The following is a 16,012-nucleotide window of genomic DNA, read 5'->3' as shown; positions in this document are numbered from 1 at the left end:
GGCCCAGGGGAGGATGCAGCTCTTGCTCGACGCACGGTTCTTTCCACTTCACTCCACTTGGGAGGATCTATGTCTAGCTGATGTTCCGGAGGGAGTATTGGTGGCATATCCGCTGGAAGGGTACTCTGTTTGCCACGGTAGCTGTCAGTGTGGATTCTTTTCAGATGCGCTTCGAGATCTTCTCTTGATACTTTTAGACTGCCGCTTTTCTCTTTCTTGAAGAGGCTCTTTGCAAATTTGAAGGGGTTTTTAAAGAAGCTCGATCTTGCATGCTCCTTCCTCTTACGCCTCCTTCTTAGGTTCTCAGCTCTTCTCAGAGTTGACAGTCTGCTCGTAATTCTTTCCTGCAGCAAGTTTAATCCCTCCTTCTCCTCTTCTGGGGCTTTCCTCCACTGTTTCTTCAACTGTCTTCTCTCCTTCACCAGTTGCTCTATCTCCTGCTGTCTCCTGGACTTCATTGTACTGGTTGATGATGTCTTCCTTTCTTCAATGATTCCAAAATGCTCCACACCATAGTTGTATATCAGATCCTCCATCTTCTCCAGCTTCTTAATGGCCGTTCCCTTCAGTTGTTCCAGAAGTTTGCTGATGTCCAGATTAACCGCATCCCACTCTTTCCTCTGACAGGATTTGGGCCACTTGATTAGTGGCTTTCGCCCCAGGATCTTTGTTTCTGTTGCACGCTGGGGTAAGCTAGGCTCTAGGTGCTCTATTGTGCTTGACCTCTCTTCCTCTGCAACAGGGGGATTGACGTCCTGCAGACTTTGGTTTTTGTCCTGCTGCTGAACTTCACTTGACTGACTCGACTTGCTTCGCAAGAAGTAGTGGTCGATGCAAGGTCCCTGTCTGATGCCCTTCAAGCACTTTTTCCGCCCTTGATGTATTCTTAGGCCTGCAGTTGATGTCATTTTGGCCCAGCCACAGCTGCATCTTTGAAATTTGATTCCTGGGGTAACAGTCTCAGGTGGTGTGTCAATCATCTCTCTCATTGTACTTTTCGTTCCTAGGTCGATTGCCGGGTTGTCTACCAATGAGTCATCTTCCGCCCCCGCTCTCGCTGACTCTGGGGGTATTCTTCTTGAACTTTTAGAAGCCAATAAGTGGGTGGAACCTATACGCTACTGCCAGGTTCCTCCTACCATAGGTAGCTAGCCTATGGCAGGCCCGATGGGGTCTTTCCCTCCTGCCAGCTGTCTCTCCAGGCTGTCACTAGGTCTTTCCCTAATAATAATAATAATAATAATAATTTGTGTAATTAGAATGGACTAATATAAAAATGTGATTTAACTGTTTATAATAATGAACTTTTTTTCTCTCTCTCTCTCTCTCTCTCTCTCTCAGGCGTTTAATGAGATAGATATGGAGAGTCATCTGGAGTGCTCGTATGATCATGTGGAGGTGTATGATGGTGGTAACGGGAGGGCTCCCAGTCTGGGTCGGTTCTGTGGGGGTAAAAAGCCTTCGCCGGTCTTCTCCAGCATGAACACGATGTTCCTGCGCTTCTTCTCTGATAACTCCGTTCAGAAGAGAGGATTCCAGGCTTCTCATAGCTCAGGTACCTCGTCATGATTGAGTGAACTGATACTGATGCTTTATTAAGTTTAATTTATGTGAGCAGAGAGTAAAAATGAACTTAAACCTGCCGTTTAACAGCACGCTCTGCCAGCATTGTGTACAGTGGCGATCTGATTTGCATATTTCTCCCTCTATATCCCATAATATCATCCAACCTTTCAATGAATAAGTGTGAACCCTCGTATCTCCAGTGTAAATCTGTGTTGGGGGTAATGGGGATGCTATGTGATCTTTGGCTGATGTATGGGTTTAATGTTCTTGTTGATTAGAGTGTGGTGGAGGTCTGAAGGCGGAGGTGAAGACTCGGGATTTTTACTCTCATGCTCAGTTCGGGGATAATAACTACCCCGCGGCAGCGGACTGTGAGTGGGTGATCTCGGCGGAGAAGGGTTACGGGGTGGAGCTTATCTTCCAGACCTTCGAGCTGGAGGAGGAGGCGGACTGTGGATACGACTTCGTAGATCTGTTCGACGGATCCGACGCTAAAGCTCCACGACTCGGACGCTACTGCGGATCCGGGGTAAAACTGATCACTGCAAATCACCAGAGATCTATAAAGTAATAGAGATTCAGAATTGAGTAAAAGTAAAAGTCTTTCATCAAAAAAGTGAGTTGAGTAGAAGATGAAGTGTTCTCTAAGCTCCACACTTGAGTAGAAGTACTTAAGTATTCCATATTTTCTGTACTTAAGTAGTTTATTGTAGAATGTAGTACTGAAAGTAAAATTACAGTACTGTTGTAATAGTCCAGTAGATACAGATACAGTATTTTAGTACTTAAGTACAGTAGTGAAGTAAAAATAATACTCCAGTAGATACAGACACAGCATTTTAGTACTTAAGTACAGTAGTGAAGTAAAAATAATACTCCAGTAGAGTACAGAGACAGCATTTTAGTACTTAAGTACAGTAGTGAAGTAAAAATAATACTCCAGTAAATACAGATACAGCATTTTAGTACTTAAGTACAGTAGTGTAGTAAAAATAATACTCCAGTAGATACAAATACAGTATTTTAGTACTTAAGTAAATTAGTGAAGTACCTCTGAGCTTTTATTATTATTTAAAGATGAGACAAAACATTATGATCATTATGATGTACAGTAATACGCTGCTGTTCTTTGATGTTCATTGGTTTAAAAGTATTTAATTTGATATTGAGACACCTGCTCATCTTTATTGTTTATTTTTCTGAAATTAAAGGATTTTATCCTGCTGTTGTTAAAGTAACTGTCTCTACTGTCCAGAGAAGTCTTACTCTTAGATTTTTGTATTAAAAAAACATTGCTCTGAGGATTTGATTTCTTTCAGCCACCAGAGCAAAAGTTAAGGTGAGCTCCCCCAACTCATCCCTGTCTCTTGATGTACTGGATGGAGTTCCATCATTTCAGAGAACACAGTTCCACTGCTCCGCAGTGTTCTCAATACTGGAGATTATACCCTTCTAATACTCTTCTTGTATGACTACAGTGACTAGCCAAGCTGTGTGATCCCTGGGAGAAGTGCATTCAGACAATAGTTCATCCTACTGACCACTTGAGGGCAGCATTTACCATTATTACTTTTTAATAACGCTATAATGTATTCTGCCCAAATGTTTGTGGACACCACTAATAATGAACATACTTTTCAGTATGTGGCAGTCAATAAAAATACAGATGTTCAGCTGCAAATGCACACACACAGCTTGTCTAGTCTCTGGCTGATAAACCAACATGAAGATGTTGTCATATACTGTCCCAGAAACATTACACAAAACAATATTACTGTGATATTATTTTAAGACACATTATTTTATGTCACAAATACAATTACAATAAAACAGCTTAATTATAAGAAGCTCTGTCAATAGATTAGGAGTCTCTGGACATGAAAAACCATGAAGCTGTTGGCTCCATGCTAAATCTAGTATAATTTGTGAGCAACAGAGGGGTATAAATCCATCAGCAGCCAGAGTCAGAGAGAGACTACAATAGGTCGTGCTGCTTCTCCATCAGAAGCCAGAGTCTGAGAAAGAGAGCGAGAGAGAGAGAGAGAGAGAGAGAGAGAGAGAGAGAGAGAGAGAGAGAGGACAGTAGGTTATGCTGCTTCTCCATCAGCAGCTGGAGTCTGAGAGAGAGAGAGAGAGAGACTACAATAGATTGTGCTGCATCTCCATCAGCAGCCAGAGTCTGAGAGAGAGAAAGTACAGTAGGTCATGCTGCTTCTCCATCAGCAGCCAGAGACTGAGAGAGAGAAAGTACAGTAGGTCATGCTGCTTCTCCATCAGCAGCCAGAGTCTGAGAGAGAGAGTACAGTAGGTCATGCTGCTTCTCTATCAGCAGCCAGAGTCCGAGAGAGAGAGAGAGTACAGTAGGTCATGCTGCTTCTCCATCAGCAGCCAGAGTCTGAGAGAGAGAGAGAGAGAGAGAGACTACAATAGATTGTGCTGCTTCTCCATCAGCAGCCAGAGTCTGAGAGAGAGAGAGTACAGTAGGTCATGCTGCTTCTCCATCAGCAGCCAGAGTCAGAGAGAGAGAGAGAGTACAGTAGGTCATGCTGCTTCTCCATCAGCAGCCAGAGTCTGAGAGAGAGAGAGTACAGTAGGTCATGCTGCTTCTCCATCAGCAGCCAGAGTCTGAGAGAGAGAGAGTACAGTAGGTCATGCTGCTTCTCCATCAGCAGCCAGAGTCTGAGAGAGAGAGTACAGTAGGTCATGCTGCTTCTCCATCAGCAGCCAGAGTCAGAGAGAGAGAGAGAGTACAGTAGGTCATGCTGCTTCTCCATCAGCAGCCAGAGTCTGAGAGAGAGAGTACAGTAGGTCCTGCTGCTTCTCCATCAGCAGCCAGAGTCCGAGAGAGAGAGAGAGTACAGTAGGTCCTGCTGCTTCTCCATTAGCTTTTTCTAGTTTTTGATTCTAGTTTGATTTTAGAAAAAGCGAAGATTTAAACAAGTGTCTCAATACTTTTGATGTCTACTCATCAACTATGGATTTAATATGAATATCGTAATTACTCTTGTTATTTTTCAGCCCCCAGAGGAAATCTACTCAGCCGGCGACGCCATCGTTCTCAGGTTCCACTCAGACGACTCCATCAGTAAGAAGGGCTTCCACGTTCGCTACACCAGTACAAAGTTTCAGGACACACTGCACACCAGTAAGTGAATACCAGTTCTCAAACTGGGGGAGGAGCTTCGGTAAAGAAGAACACAGCACGGATTTTAACTGGTTTTAACACTTTTAGCTCTGAAAGGAGGGGCGGAGCAGCCATAAGAGGGCGGGGCATGACCACACAGTGCCCCCTAGCGAGTCTGTCAAGGTTTATGTATAGCATGATTTTAAACTGATGGTGAGTGAGCGAGTGAGGGATGACCCATGTTGCTGATAAATGGGCGGAGCCATGGAGTAAGCACCCAGACCTCTCCAGGCTCCGCCCACTGCTGTGTTTCTTAATAGGTACTGTTGGGAGACTGGAGCTCCGCCTGCCTCTCTCTCACACCTCCAGGATCTTCTGCCCAAAGATTGAGATGTTTGAGAGTTTTTTTTAATTTGTGAGATTTTCACATATTTTTGGCTGGTTTATAAAAATCTCCTGCACTTAAACTGAGAGAATTGTGATCAAACACACACTGATCAGTGTTACAGGAAAAAAAGAAGGATAATCAGTGTTATTTTAAAGAACTAATAAAAAAAAACTCTTTCAAAATTAAGCTGCCTTGTTATTTATTTCTATTAATGTTTATTTATTTATAGGATGTAGTTGAATGTTGTGTGTAAAATACTGAATTATATCAAAACATACAGTACCAGTCAAAAGTTTGGACACACCTCTTCTGATTCAGTGTGTTTTTCTTTCTTTTTATTGTAAATGTTATTGTATATTTTAGGAACACATGCTTAATTATTCTGTAAACTTAAAAAAACTGAATATGTTTTATTCTTTAGATTCTTCTTTAAGGACAGATCTGCACACTCACACTTGGTATTGTAATCTCAGTGTCTTCATGAGGGAGAGTCTCCTGGCTGGAATAGTTTTCTCAGCGTCTTGAAGGAAGGAGTTCCTGGAGGGGCTGAACAATAGTTGCTGCTTTTTTCTTCACGCTGTGAAGCTCCAGCTCATCACTAATCACCTCAAATCACCATCTCAGTTCATCAGGTTTAGATCAGGGGATTAATGTGGAGGACAAACACTTTTTTACTGTTTACGTAATTCCATATGGCCCCCTTAAATGTTTTAATGTCTATAATATTAATCTACAATGTAGGAAATACATTAAATGAAGAAAAACTAAAAGAATTGGACATTTCCAAACTAATAAAAGCTCAGACCTGTAGAATAATAGGATCTACAGAATAACACTGCTGAACTCAAGAGTTTACACACATGCTAATTTTATTGAGTGTAAAAAAGTGGAACACAACCGTACAGACAGTATATAATCACAATACTGGATCTATGATACGACTTTACTGCCCCCTACAGGAGCAGCTTTCAGACCAGCAACAGGTCTTGCCTGGTCCACTACATTCTGGTTTACATTCTGGACTACACTGTTCAAAACATGAAGGGAACACCTCAATAAAGATTAAAGTTAAAAGCTTTATTGAAATAAATTTGTTTAGTTCGTTCATACCATTTTTGCTTCACTACATATTTTGAATGAGTTCAAAACTTTTACTCTAATTACTTGTTTATGTGCTGCGTTGTTACTCGTTACAATTATAAAAATGTTAGGAATCATTCCAAACCCACATTATCACTGTGATCAAGCTGATCTTATAAGAAGACCTTGCTGCTCCCGTTCTGCCTTTTGCACTGCTTTCTGCAATAACTTCATAACAGTACATTTTACAACAAAACAAAGATTTTTTTAATACTTAAGTACTTCTATTTGAGTGTGGAGCTTAAAGAACACGTCTATTCTACTCAAGTCACTTTTTTAATAGAGCACTTTTATTTTTTATTTTTTTTACTTTTACTCAGATCTCTGATGAAGTCTGGATCTCTAGTACTTTATACTTGTCTGATCGTGCTACCAGTTCTATTTTCGACGATATATATTGCGATATTAAACAATGCAGGGGCGCGCTGTCTTGCGTCTGGAGCGATCAAGAGCTTAAACAGCACCGAGCACTCAAAACCCCAGGAAAACAGCAAATCAAAAGTAATCTGCCCTTTAATCAGGCATTTAAATGGCTTTTTAAAAGGTAAATAAGAGTGTTTTTCTAGGATTAAAAGCCTGAATTCAGCTGTAACTGGAAATGTCTGCGCTGCAAAACTGTGCTGGACTGAGGTGCTCAGCTTTCCACACGTGCGTTTATAAGGACATGCCCAACCATGTGGATGTAGGCCATGTGGTTACCTCGTGTTTACCCTCGCCCTCACGCTTCTCAGGCAGCAGCAGCCTCTCACTCACACAGACACAGAGACAGCGCTGTGTATCTACTTCTTGTGTCAAGAACCGAAACATTGCAACATTACGTGTTTGATTTAATTGCCTTAGGTGACATTGCACGATATATTGTGAAGAAACAATCAGTCAGTCGGGAGCGATAAGGAGAGAGTAACAGTCTGTTGCATCACCTGCTAAACCTCTCTCTTTTGAGGGGTGTGTCTTGTATCTGTTGTCGCCCTGGATCACCTGTTCTCTCGTTCATTTACACCAAAGCAGATGAACTCAATTTAAATTACTAATGATTCCGTACTGGTCAGATTAATATTCCTAAAGTTTAACTGATAAATTAAACTGTGATAGTGTTCCCTCCATTTCTTTGAGCAGTGTGTGTATATATTGTGTATATATATATTCCTAGTTTTACTTCAGAGTCAAAACCTCTTCATTAGAAACTGAAAATCTAAATCCATCACAGCTGTCAGTCTATTAGTGATATTAAACAGTCTGTTCATTCAGATCAAAACACAAATATTAAAAATGACGCACAGTTTAAAAGACGTATGACACAGGGATCTGACATAATCTGGCCCAGGACCAGCCTGGGAGCATTAATAATAATCATAATCATAATAATAATTAATAATTATAGAGCATTTTCATACATAGAATGCAGCTCAAAGTGCTTTACAAAAAAATGAAGGTAATTAAAAAGGTGTAAAAGTGTAGATGTCCCAATACTTTTCTCCATATGATATATAAACAAATACGGCACAGATTCTATATTATCTATATTCTAACAGTCTATGATTTTGAGGCACAGCGGTGAATGCCCATCACTGATAATTGAGTATACTACCCATCAGAAGTTTGGGTACACTTCATTTTTCACTCATCGTAACCTGACCTTTAAGACAATGCCCATTTTCAGTTCTTCCCTTGTTGTGATGTCAAAACAAGGTCATGTGTTTAATCCATTTTTTTGGGCCAAAAAAGCTTCAGTCCGTTCTGGTTTCTTACTGTGTTCTTTAACCCAATTCCTCCCTATGTTAGTTTAGGCAGTGGTAGGGCTTTATTTTGGTGGTTCATTTTGGATTCCTCATAATAACATTCAATTAAATGTCTGAATGTCTATTGAATGCAACTTAACTCATAGTTGAATGTCAATGATTCTCAACAGAAACTTTACACCATGAATCAACCCAAAAACCTAACCCTAATCCAATATTTAATCTAAACATTACATTTTTAGGGTAAGGTTTAGGGTTAGATTTAGATTTAGTAAGAATAGAGTTTGGTTAAAATCCTTTACTTTCATGTTAGGGTTAAGTTGCATTTGATAGACATGAAATTGAATGTTAGTTAAGCATCTCTAATAGATGATCCAAATAAAGAGAATTCTAGCCAGTTAATAGCCAGTAATAATATCCAAAATAATAGTATACAGTACAAGCCAAAAGTATAGACGCACCTTCTCTTTTTCGATGCATTTTCTTTAGTTTCATTATTATTTATACTGAAGGCTTCAAAACTATGAATTTACACATGTGGAGTTTTATGTACTTTACAAAAAAGGTGAAATAACATATATATATATATATATATATATATTAGTTTCTTTAAAATAGCCACCCTTTGCTCTGATTACTGCTTTGCACACTCTTGGCATCATTCTCTCAATGAGCTTCAAGAGGTGGTCACCTGGAATGGTTTTCCAACAGTCTTGAAGGAAGGAGTTCCAAGAGGTGTTTAGCACTTGTTGGCTCTTTTGCCTTCTTCACTATGTGGTCCAGCTCACCCCAAACCATCTGGATTGGGTTCAGGTCCGGTGACTGTGGAGGCCAGGTCATTTTTTGTTAAGTAAATAAAACTCCACATGAGTTCATTCATATTTTTGATGCCTTCAGTGAGAATCTTTTATGTAAATAGTCAGGAAAATAAAAAAAATGCATTGAATGTGTGTCCAAACTTTTGGCCTGTACTGTATATATGATAAAATATTATATATTTGAGAAAAACCATAGAAAATAACAAAACCAAGTTTCAGAAGATGACATTCAGAGTTTAGATTTTGGGCATGAAGACTTTCAGGGGTTCGTTCTCGTGCACTTTGTCCAGAAAGCCCAGGTTGAAGTAGGGGTAGAGCGTTTCGGTGAAGGTTTCTCGGAAGGTGTAGAGGTGGGTCATGCTCTCGGCGTTGTAGAACGAGACCAGGCCCCGCCTGTAGTCCAGGTACACCCCGATGCGGTCCAGCTGCTCATCCAGCGACAGGACCGTAGGGGGCGATGTCCCGGCCATGTACTGCACGCCGTATGACAGTGAAATGGTCCAGAAGCCGTTGACTGGCATGGCCTTAATGACTCCTTTCCGGGGGACGGACTCTCTGGCCACGCCCACCGTCCACACGGCGCTGCTGTAGACCTCGATCTCCCAGTAGTGTCGTCCGTGGGTGAAGCCCTGGCTGCCGAGCAGCGACAGTGCGGCGTTAAAGCGTTGCGGGTTGTCCTGCACTGAGCTGTTGAAGGTCTGGTACCGGACGCAGGTCAGAGATGGGGTCAGGCTAAGCCACGGATTCGCCGTGCTGGAGTTAAAGGTGATGGCAGACGGGACTGCACACAATAAATGATAAAAAAAAGTGTTAAACAAACCTGAATATTTTAGGTTTTATATTTTGCATTCTTTAAAGTAGCACCTCTTGCTTAGATTAAACAGTTTTGCACATCTCTGCTGCATTTTCTCAGTCAGCTTTATCAAGTAGACTCACCTGGAATGTAAGCTTTCAGTTAACAGCTGTGTAATTCAAGTTAATTACTTGAATTTCTTTTCCTCTTAATAAAGTGTTTGAGAGCATCAGTTGTAAAGTTGTGAAGAGGTAGAGTTGGTATACAGTGAATAGCTCTATTTGAGTATCGTTCTAATCCATATCATTGCAAAAACTAAAAATTTAACTAAGTAAATTAAAAAATCCCATAACGAAATGAAGGTCAGTCAATCAGAAACATTTAATAAACTTATCCTAAGAAAGTAACCTAGTGCAGTCGCAAAGACCATCAATGACCATAAGTCATGATGCTTATTGTGCTTGTGAATACATCTACACAAACCCAACTTTCACATTAACAATAAACAGAATACTAAACAAAATAACATTGCTGTTCTCATAAATGAGCTGTTGGAGCTCCTTCACAGCGTAAACGAGCAGCTCAGTTTCCTCTGCTGAGAAGCGTTGGAAACGTCAAGGTAGCTGCGCAGTTAAAATAGCAATCCGCCAAAGTCAGAGCTCACCTGGCTTCTAAAAGGAATGATAAGCAAGGGACACGCTGATTGATTTATTTCATGTTGCACCTAAAACGCACCTGTAATTAAGAGAATTAGTACATGCCTTATGCATGTTTCGTTTCCACGCAGAGTGTTTTTTTTCTGTCGTTACGATAGCAAAGTCACACTGACACGTCCTAAATCAAGCTGCATCAAGATAGCTAAAATAGGTCACTTAGTGTGTTATACAATGGGTCATTAATGGCCACTCTTCATTGTTCTAACCTGGGTAGATGCTTCCTTTTAGGGATTTCCAGACCCGGTACTGCAGGGGTCCGGCGAACCGGCCCTCACACAGCTGAGGGGGGGTCAGCGCCGGCCTCTCGAACTTCAGCGGCTGCCTGCACCACAAATAAAACAAGAAAACAGCTCAGTAAACACTCTTAGCAACTCAGGAAGCATAATGTGAATGATTCGGTTCTGGTTCTGAGAGCAGCAGGTCCAGCTTACCTCTGCAGCATGGTCTTGATATTCTGTAGAAAGACAGGAAACAAAGCTGATTAGTTTGGCTCGGGTTCGAGAAAAAACGAAAGGAGACGTTTTTTCCATATGAGATCAGACCTCACACCCTCTCTCTTTCTCTAACTCTCTCTCTCTCTTTCTCTCTCTCTCTCCCTCTCTTTGGAAATCCCCCTCTCAGGCTGAACTGGGCTTTATCTCCTGTATCGGCAGAGATGATTACATCATTAAATGGGATCCTGCTGTTGTTCGTCCTCACGCACAGTTTCCCCTCTTCTGCTCCAATAACGTCAAAACCCACAAGACACTCAGCAATCTGTCCAAGTGTTCTCATTGGCTTAAAACAATACACACATTTACAGCCCGTCCTCTAGATCAGTGGTTCTCAAACCTTTTATACTGTGTATCATCAATGACCAAACTAAAACTTCCAAGTAGCTCCTACAATCCATTTCACAGGAACACAGTATTATAGACGTGTAATCGACATAAACACATCCTTATATATTTTTCCAATTGTTCTTCACATATTGTGTGGAGCTTTCCCGCTTTTACAGTCTGTATAGTAGAATTTATGGTAAGTTGTTTAATTGATTATTGTTTTTTGTTTAATACAGTATTCCTACTGAGATGTAGACGCGCAGACAACATACAACATCAGCAGTGCAATGCAATTTATGCATCAAGATCTATTTCAAACTCATTATATATCTCTGGACAAAAATATGAAACCACTTAAAAATTATGAGTATCTTTGATTTTACCAAACTGAAAACCACTGGAATATAACCAAGAGGAAGATGGATGATCACAAGCCCTGAAAACGAGCTGAAAGGCATAAAGTTATCCAAAAGCAGTGTGTACGACTGGTGGAGGAGAATGTGCCAAGGAAAAAATGTGATTTAAAAAAACAGGTTATTCATCCAAATATTGATTTCTAAACTCTTAAAACGTTATGAATATGAACTTGTGGGGTTTTTTTTTGAGTTGTGAAAGCTCTGCTTTTTTTTTGTAATTTCAGCCATTTCGTATTTTGTGCAAATAAATGCTCTAAATGACTATATTTTTATTTGGAATTTGAGAGAAATGTTCATTTTACTTGAACATATACCTATAAACAGCAAAATCAAAGAAACTGATTCAGAAACTGAAGTGGTCTCTTAATTCTTTTCAGAGCTGTTTATACATAAATGAACTAATTTCCTATTGGCTGCCCTGTTTTGTCACTCCCACTGTCACACAGCTGCTATATGATTGCTATGGGATTCCAGGTGGCTGCTGTGGTGTTGCTGAGTGGTTTCTAGATTGTTTAGATTGTTGTGTGTGTGTGTGTGTGTGTGTGTAGACTGACCCTGAGGAGTGTGTAGGGGTCCTGCTCTCTGAGTTTGTCCTCTATGTCTGCGAGGGCGCGGCGGAGGCGGGATATTTCCACGCACAGCAGAGCTTTGTGCTCGTCCAGCCGGATCAGCTCCCGCCTTTCCTCCGTCTTCAGCTTCACCTGCAGCAGCTTCTCCTCCTGGTACAGGAACTGATGCAGGTCACTGAACTGGGCCTCGATCCTCTGCTTCAGATCCGCCGTGTGTTCCTGCAGAACCACAGAGCACAGCTAGAACCTTACTAGGCGGAGTAATAGAGCATCGTTTTAAAGCAGATTAACTTTTAACTCACAGTAAGAGCTAGCAAGACTAAAGTACAGATTCCAAACATAGAGGAGGTAGTTTAATCATCTACAACTTAGAATGAGGGCTAGCCAGGATAAAGTACAGCTTTTAAACGTGCTGGAGGTAGTTTAATCGTCAGAAACTAACAGTAAGAGCTAGCCAAGATAAAGTTCAGCTTCCAAAGATGGTGGGGGTAGTTTAATCATCGACAACTCACAGTGAGAGCTAGCCAGGATAAACTACAGCTTCCAAACGTAGTGGAGGTAGTTTCATAATCTATATCTCACAGTGAGAGCTAGCTAGGCTAAAGTACAGCTTCCAAACGTGGTGGAGGTAGTTTCATCATCTATATCTTACAGTGAGAGCTAGCTAGGATAAAGTACAACTTTCAAACGTGGTGGAGGTAGTTTAATCATCGAAAAACTTACAGTAAGAGCTAGCCAGAATAAAGTACAGCTTCCAAACATGGTGGAGGTAGTTTCATAATCTATATCTCACAGTGAGAGCTAGCTAGGCTAAAGTACAGCTTCTAAACGTAGTGGAGGTAGTTTCATTAACAATTCACAGGGAGGTGCTTCCCCACTGTCTTATAAAAATAATTTACCTCTTGGTGAGAAATTGGTATCACTATTAATAGTGATAAGAGAATCACTGACAGCTCAATGATATGTGCAGAACATCCTGCAAACATGTGCTGCTGATCCTTATGGCAGAACTTCCAACTGATAGCATTTTTCAGCAGGATAATGTTCACTCACACACAGCAAGGGTTTCCCAGAAATAGAGGGATGTCTCCCCCAGATTGCAGCACTTCCTTGTTCTGCCTCATTTCAAGATTTATCACAAATCCAGCATTTATAAAACAGCTGAGACGCAGCTTCAGCTTCGACCTACGAGAGTAGAGCAGGATCTACAGGTCCAGCTGTAGCAACATCTGTGGGTAAATGTGCTGCAGGATCCATACAGAACCTGTAGAACCTCCATACCCAACCTTCTCAATCTCATCTTCTATCCAGGATAGAGGATCAAACAGGGGTTTAGAGGATCCTTTCAGTTGCTTTAAATTAATCTTTATTCCTTTTACTCTAACATTTGTTACATGTTATGGTTTGAGAATTACGACTTCTGTTTATTATTACCTTCAGTTTCTTCACCTCGTCCTCGGTTTCTCTCTCGCACTGCAGCGCTGTGTTTAGCTCCGCCTGCAGAGCTGTGGCCGAGTTGTTCAGAGACGTCTATCCAACAAAAAGAGTTAGAGATAAATCACCCAAAAACAAGCAGAAACATCTGCAGAATAATCATCTTAATTCATCACAGACTCAACAGGGGGCTGATCTGCTGAGCTAAGCAGATTCTGCTGGAAAATCTGATCTAAGCCTGGTCTTACTTTCCACTCATTGGTGGTCATTTTATTGGAAACACCTTCTTACAACCACCTTGTGCTTTTACTCCCTGGTTGATCACTTTATTAGAAACACCTACCAACTATATTACCTTGTGCTTCCACTTACTGATTGGCCACTTTATTAGAAACACCTACTCACTACTACCTTGTGCTTTCACTCACTGATTTGGCCACTGTATTGGAAACACCTACCAACTACCACATTGTGCTTCCACTCCCTGATTGGGCAACTTATTGGAAACACCTACTTACTACAGTTCCTTGTGCTGCCTCACACTGATTTGGCTACTTTATTGGAAACACCTTCTTACTACTTCCACATTGTGCATCCACTTACTGATTAGCCACTTTATTGGAAACACGTACCAACTAGCACCTTGTGCTTTCACTCACTTATTGGCCACTTTATCAGAAACACCTACATACTGATTGGCCACTTTATTGGAAACACCTACTTACTACTTCCACCCTGTGCTTCCACTCCCTGAAATCCCACTTTATTAGAAATACCTACTTATAACCAACTTGTGCTTTCACTCACTGTTGGCCACTTTATTGGAAACACCTACTCACTACCAACATGTGCTTCCACTCACTGCTGGCCACTTTATTGGAAACATCTTCTAACTACCTTTACTCCATTCATCACTAGTCTCACTAGTTTCTGACGGTAGTTTTTGTGCTGCTGTTCAGCTGATATTGCTGACCTGACGCGGCCATGCAGGTACTGATGGTGCTGATGGTGCTAATGGTTGTGATGTTCAGCTCTTACCCTGTGATTCTGGTGAGCATCCTGAACACACGCTAGTGTGTGTGCGCGGTGTTCCTGGGAGACGCCGCAGACGAGGCACACCAGCTCCTGGTCCTCTTCGCAGTAGAGCTTTAGTTCCTCACAGTGGCGTCCACAACGCGGCACGGGCATCATCGAGGTCACCGGGGTCACCACGTCCAGCCGGCCGCCGCTCTCCTCCAGGCCCTGGCAGTAGCTCTCCACGATGTTGGCTACGATGCGGTTGGGCCTGTAGCTTTGCCCGTGAAAGATCTTGCGGCACTGTGGGCAGGACCCGGTTCCGGGCTGACCCGGCGCCCTGGGCCCATTCCAGTAGCCCACAATGCAGGCCTGGCAGAAGGTGTGGTCGCAGGGCAGAGATACAGGCTGCTTGAACAGGTCCAGACAGATGGAGCAGGTCAGGTCCCGGCTCAGTCGTTGGGCAGGACCTTTGGCCACCAGGCTGGACACCTCCGGTCTCTTGGGTTTCTCAGTCTTGTCGTGGCTGGGCATTTTGGTCCGGTTGCTGGATACCAGATCGGGCTTTTCGGGCTCTTTTCTGGACCACGAAGCGCTCATGTGGACGGCTGTTGTGTCGGCTGCTGGAGGACTGTGGAGGGATTTGAGTTTAGAGTGTTTCTTCTCTTTCGTCACCCTTTGCTCTCTTGTGCGCTCTCTCTCTCTCTCTCTCTCTCTCTCTCTCTCTCTCTCTCTCACTCTCATTCGCTCTTGGCAGGCTCGGCCCAGTCTTCCTGTTGACTGTGGGAAAGGAAAAGGGGGAGCCGAGTGGGCGGTGGACTTAAGTCTTCTAGAGAGTGCGTGTATATGTGTGTGTGTGTGTCATGTCCACGAACATTCAATGAAAAACAAGAAAACAAGTAACAAACAAATCAGTTTTAAGTCATATTGGGGACTGTGTTTATATAGAAATCATATAGTTCACTCTGTAGTTCTATATTTACAGACTGTAGTTCTGTATCTGCTTCTCTGCATAGTTTATTATTCTGCTACTTTCACCCTGTTTTTCAATACTCTGAAGTGTTTAAAAACTCCAGCAGCACTGTGGTATCTGATCTACTCACTGTACCAGTAGAACACACAGAACACACTCCTCATACACCACCACCATGCTAATCAGTGCTAATCACTGCAGTGCTGAGAATAAACAACCCACCACCAAAATTACTATAGCTGTTTTGTGGTGGTATATCCTGAGTTTGAAGAACAGGGTAAAAGGAGAATAATAAAGTATGCAGAGAAATTGATACAGGACAACAGTCGCATTTTACCAGATAAATATCTCACTTTAATAGAAGTGAGATATTTGAGTTTGTGTGAGTTTCTACCTTAACTCTCCTACATTTCAAAGTGCAAATAGTTCAGAAAAGTACAAAAAACCAATACATAACATTAACCAATTACATTTACCTCACTGCTGTATTACTGTAACACA

The 16,012-nt window shown here is 41.8% G+C and overlaps 3 protein-coding genes across 4 annotated transcripts in view; 1 reads left to right on the top strand and 2 right to left on the bottom strand.

Moving 5' to 3' along the window:
* The window catches only part of bmp1b (bone morphogenetic protein 1b), a 52,777-nt gene extending 47,513 nt beyond the window's left edge, over window positions 1-5,264 (top strand). For both annotated transcript variants that reach the window (XM_022680717.2, XM_049468371.1), the window contains exons 18-20: window positions 1,342-1,555; window positions 1,845-2,095; window positions 4,585-5,264. In XM_022680717.2, coding sequence (XP_022536438.2) covers window positions 1,342-1,555; window positions 1,845-2,095; window positions 4,585-4,719 — 600 coding nt within the window. In that variant the 3' untranslated portion in view covers window positions 4,720-5,264. The remainder of the gene's footprint in view (window positions 1-1,341; window positions 1,556-1,844; window positions 2,096-4,584) is intronic.
* prnpb (prion protein b) overlaps window positions 1-16,012 on the bottom strand; it is a 103,686-nt gene that overhangs the window by 20,932 nt on the left and 66,742 nt on the right. The gene's annotated exons all lie outside the window — the stretch shown is intronic.
* Window positions 5,930-15,257, bottom strand: trim69 (tripartite motif containing 69). Its single transcript, XM_007254966.4, has 6 exons — window positions 14,563-15,257; window positions 13,525-13,620; window positions 12,076-12,309; window positions 10,716-10,738; window positions 10,491-10,606; window positions 5,930-9,556 (listed from the first exon to the last, which is right to left on the bottom strand). Exons 1-6 carry the CDS (start codon window positions 15,136-15,138, stop codon window positions 9,012-9,014), a joined length of 1,590 nt encoding a protein of 529 aa, XP_007255028.2. The 5' UTR covers window positions 15,139-15,257; the 3' UTR covers window positions 5,930-9,011.

Source organism: Astyanax mexicanus, chromosome 20, assembly GCF_023375975.1.
Source record: "Astyanax mexicanus isolate ESR-SI-001 chromosome 20, AstMex3_surface, whole genome shotgun sequence".
Lineage (NCBI taxonomy): Eukaryota > Metazoa > Chordata > Actinopteri > Characiformes > Acestrorhamphidae > Astyanax > Astyanax mexicanus.
Note: the sequence above shows the minus strand (reverse complement) of the source record. Positions and strands in the feature narration are given on the sequence as shown.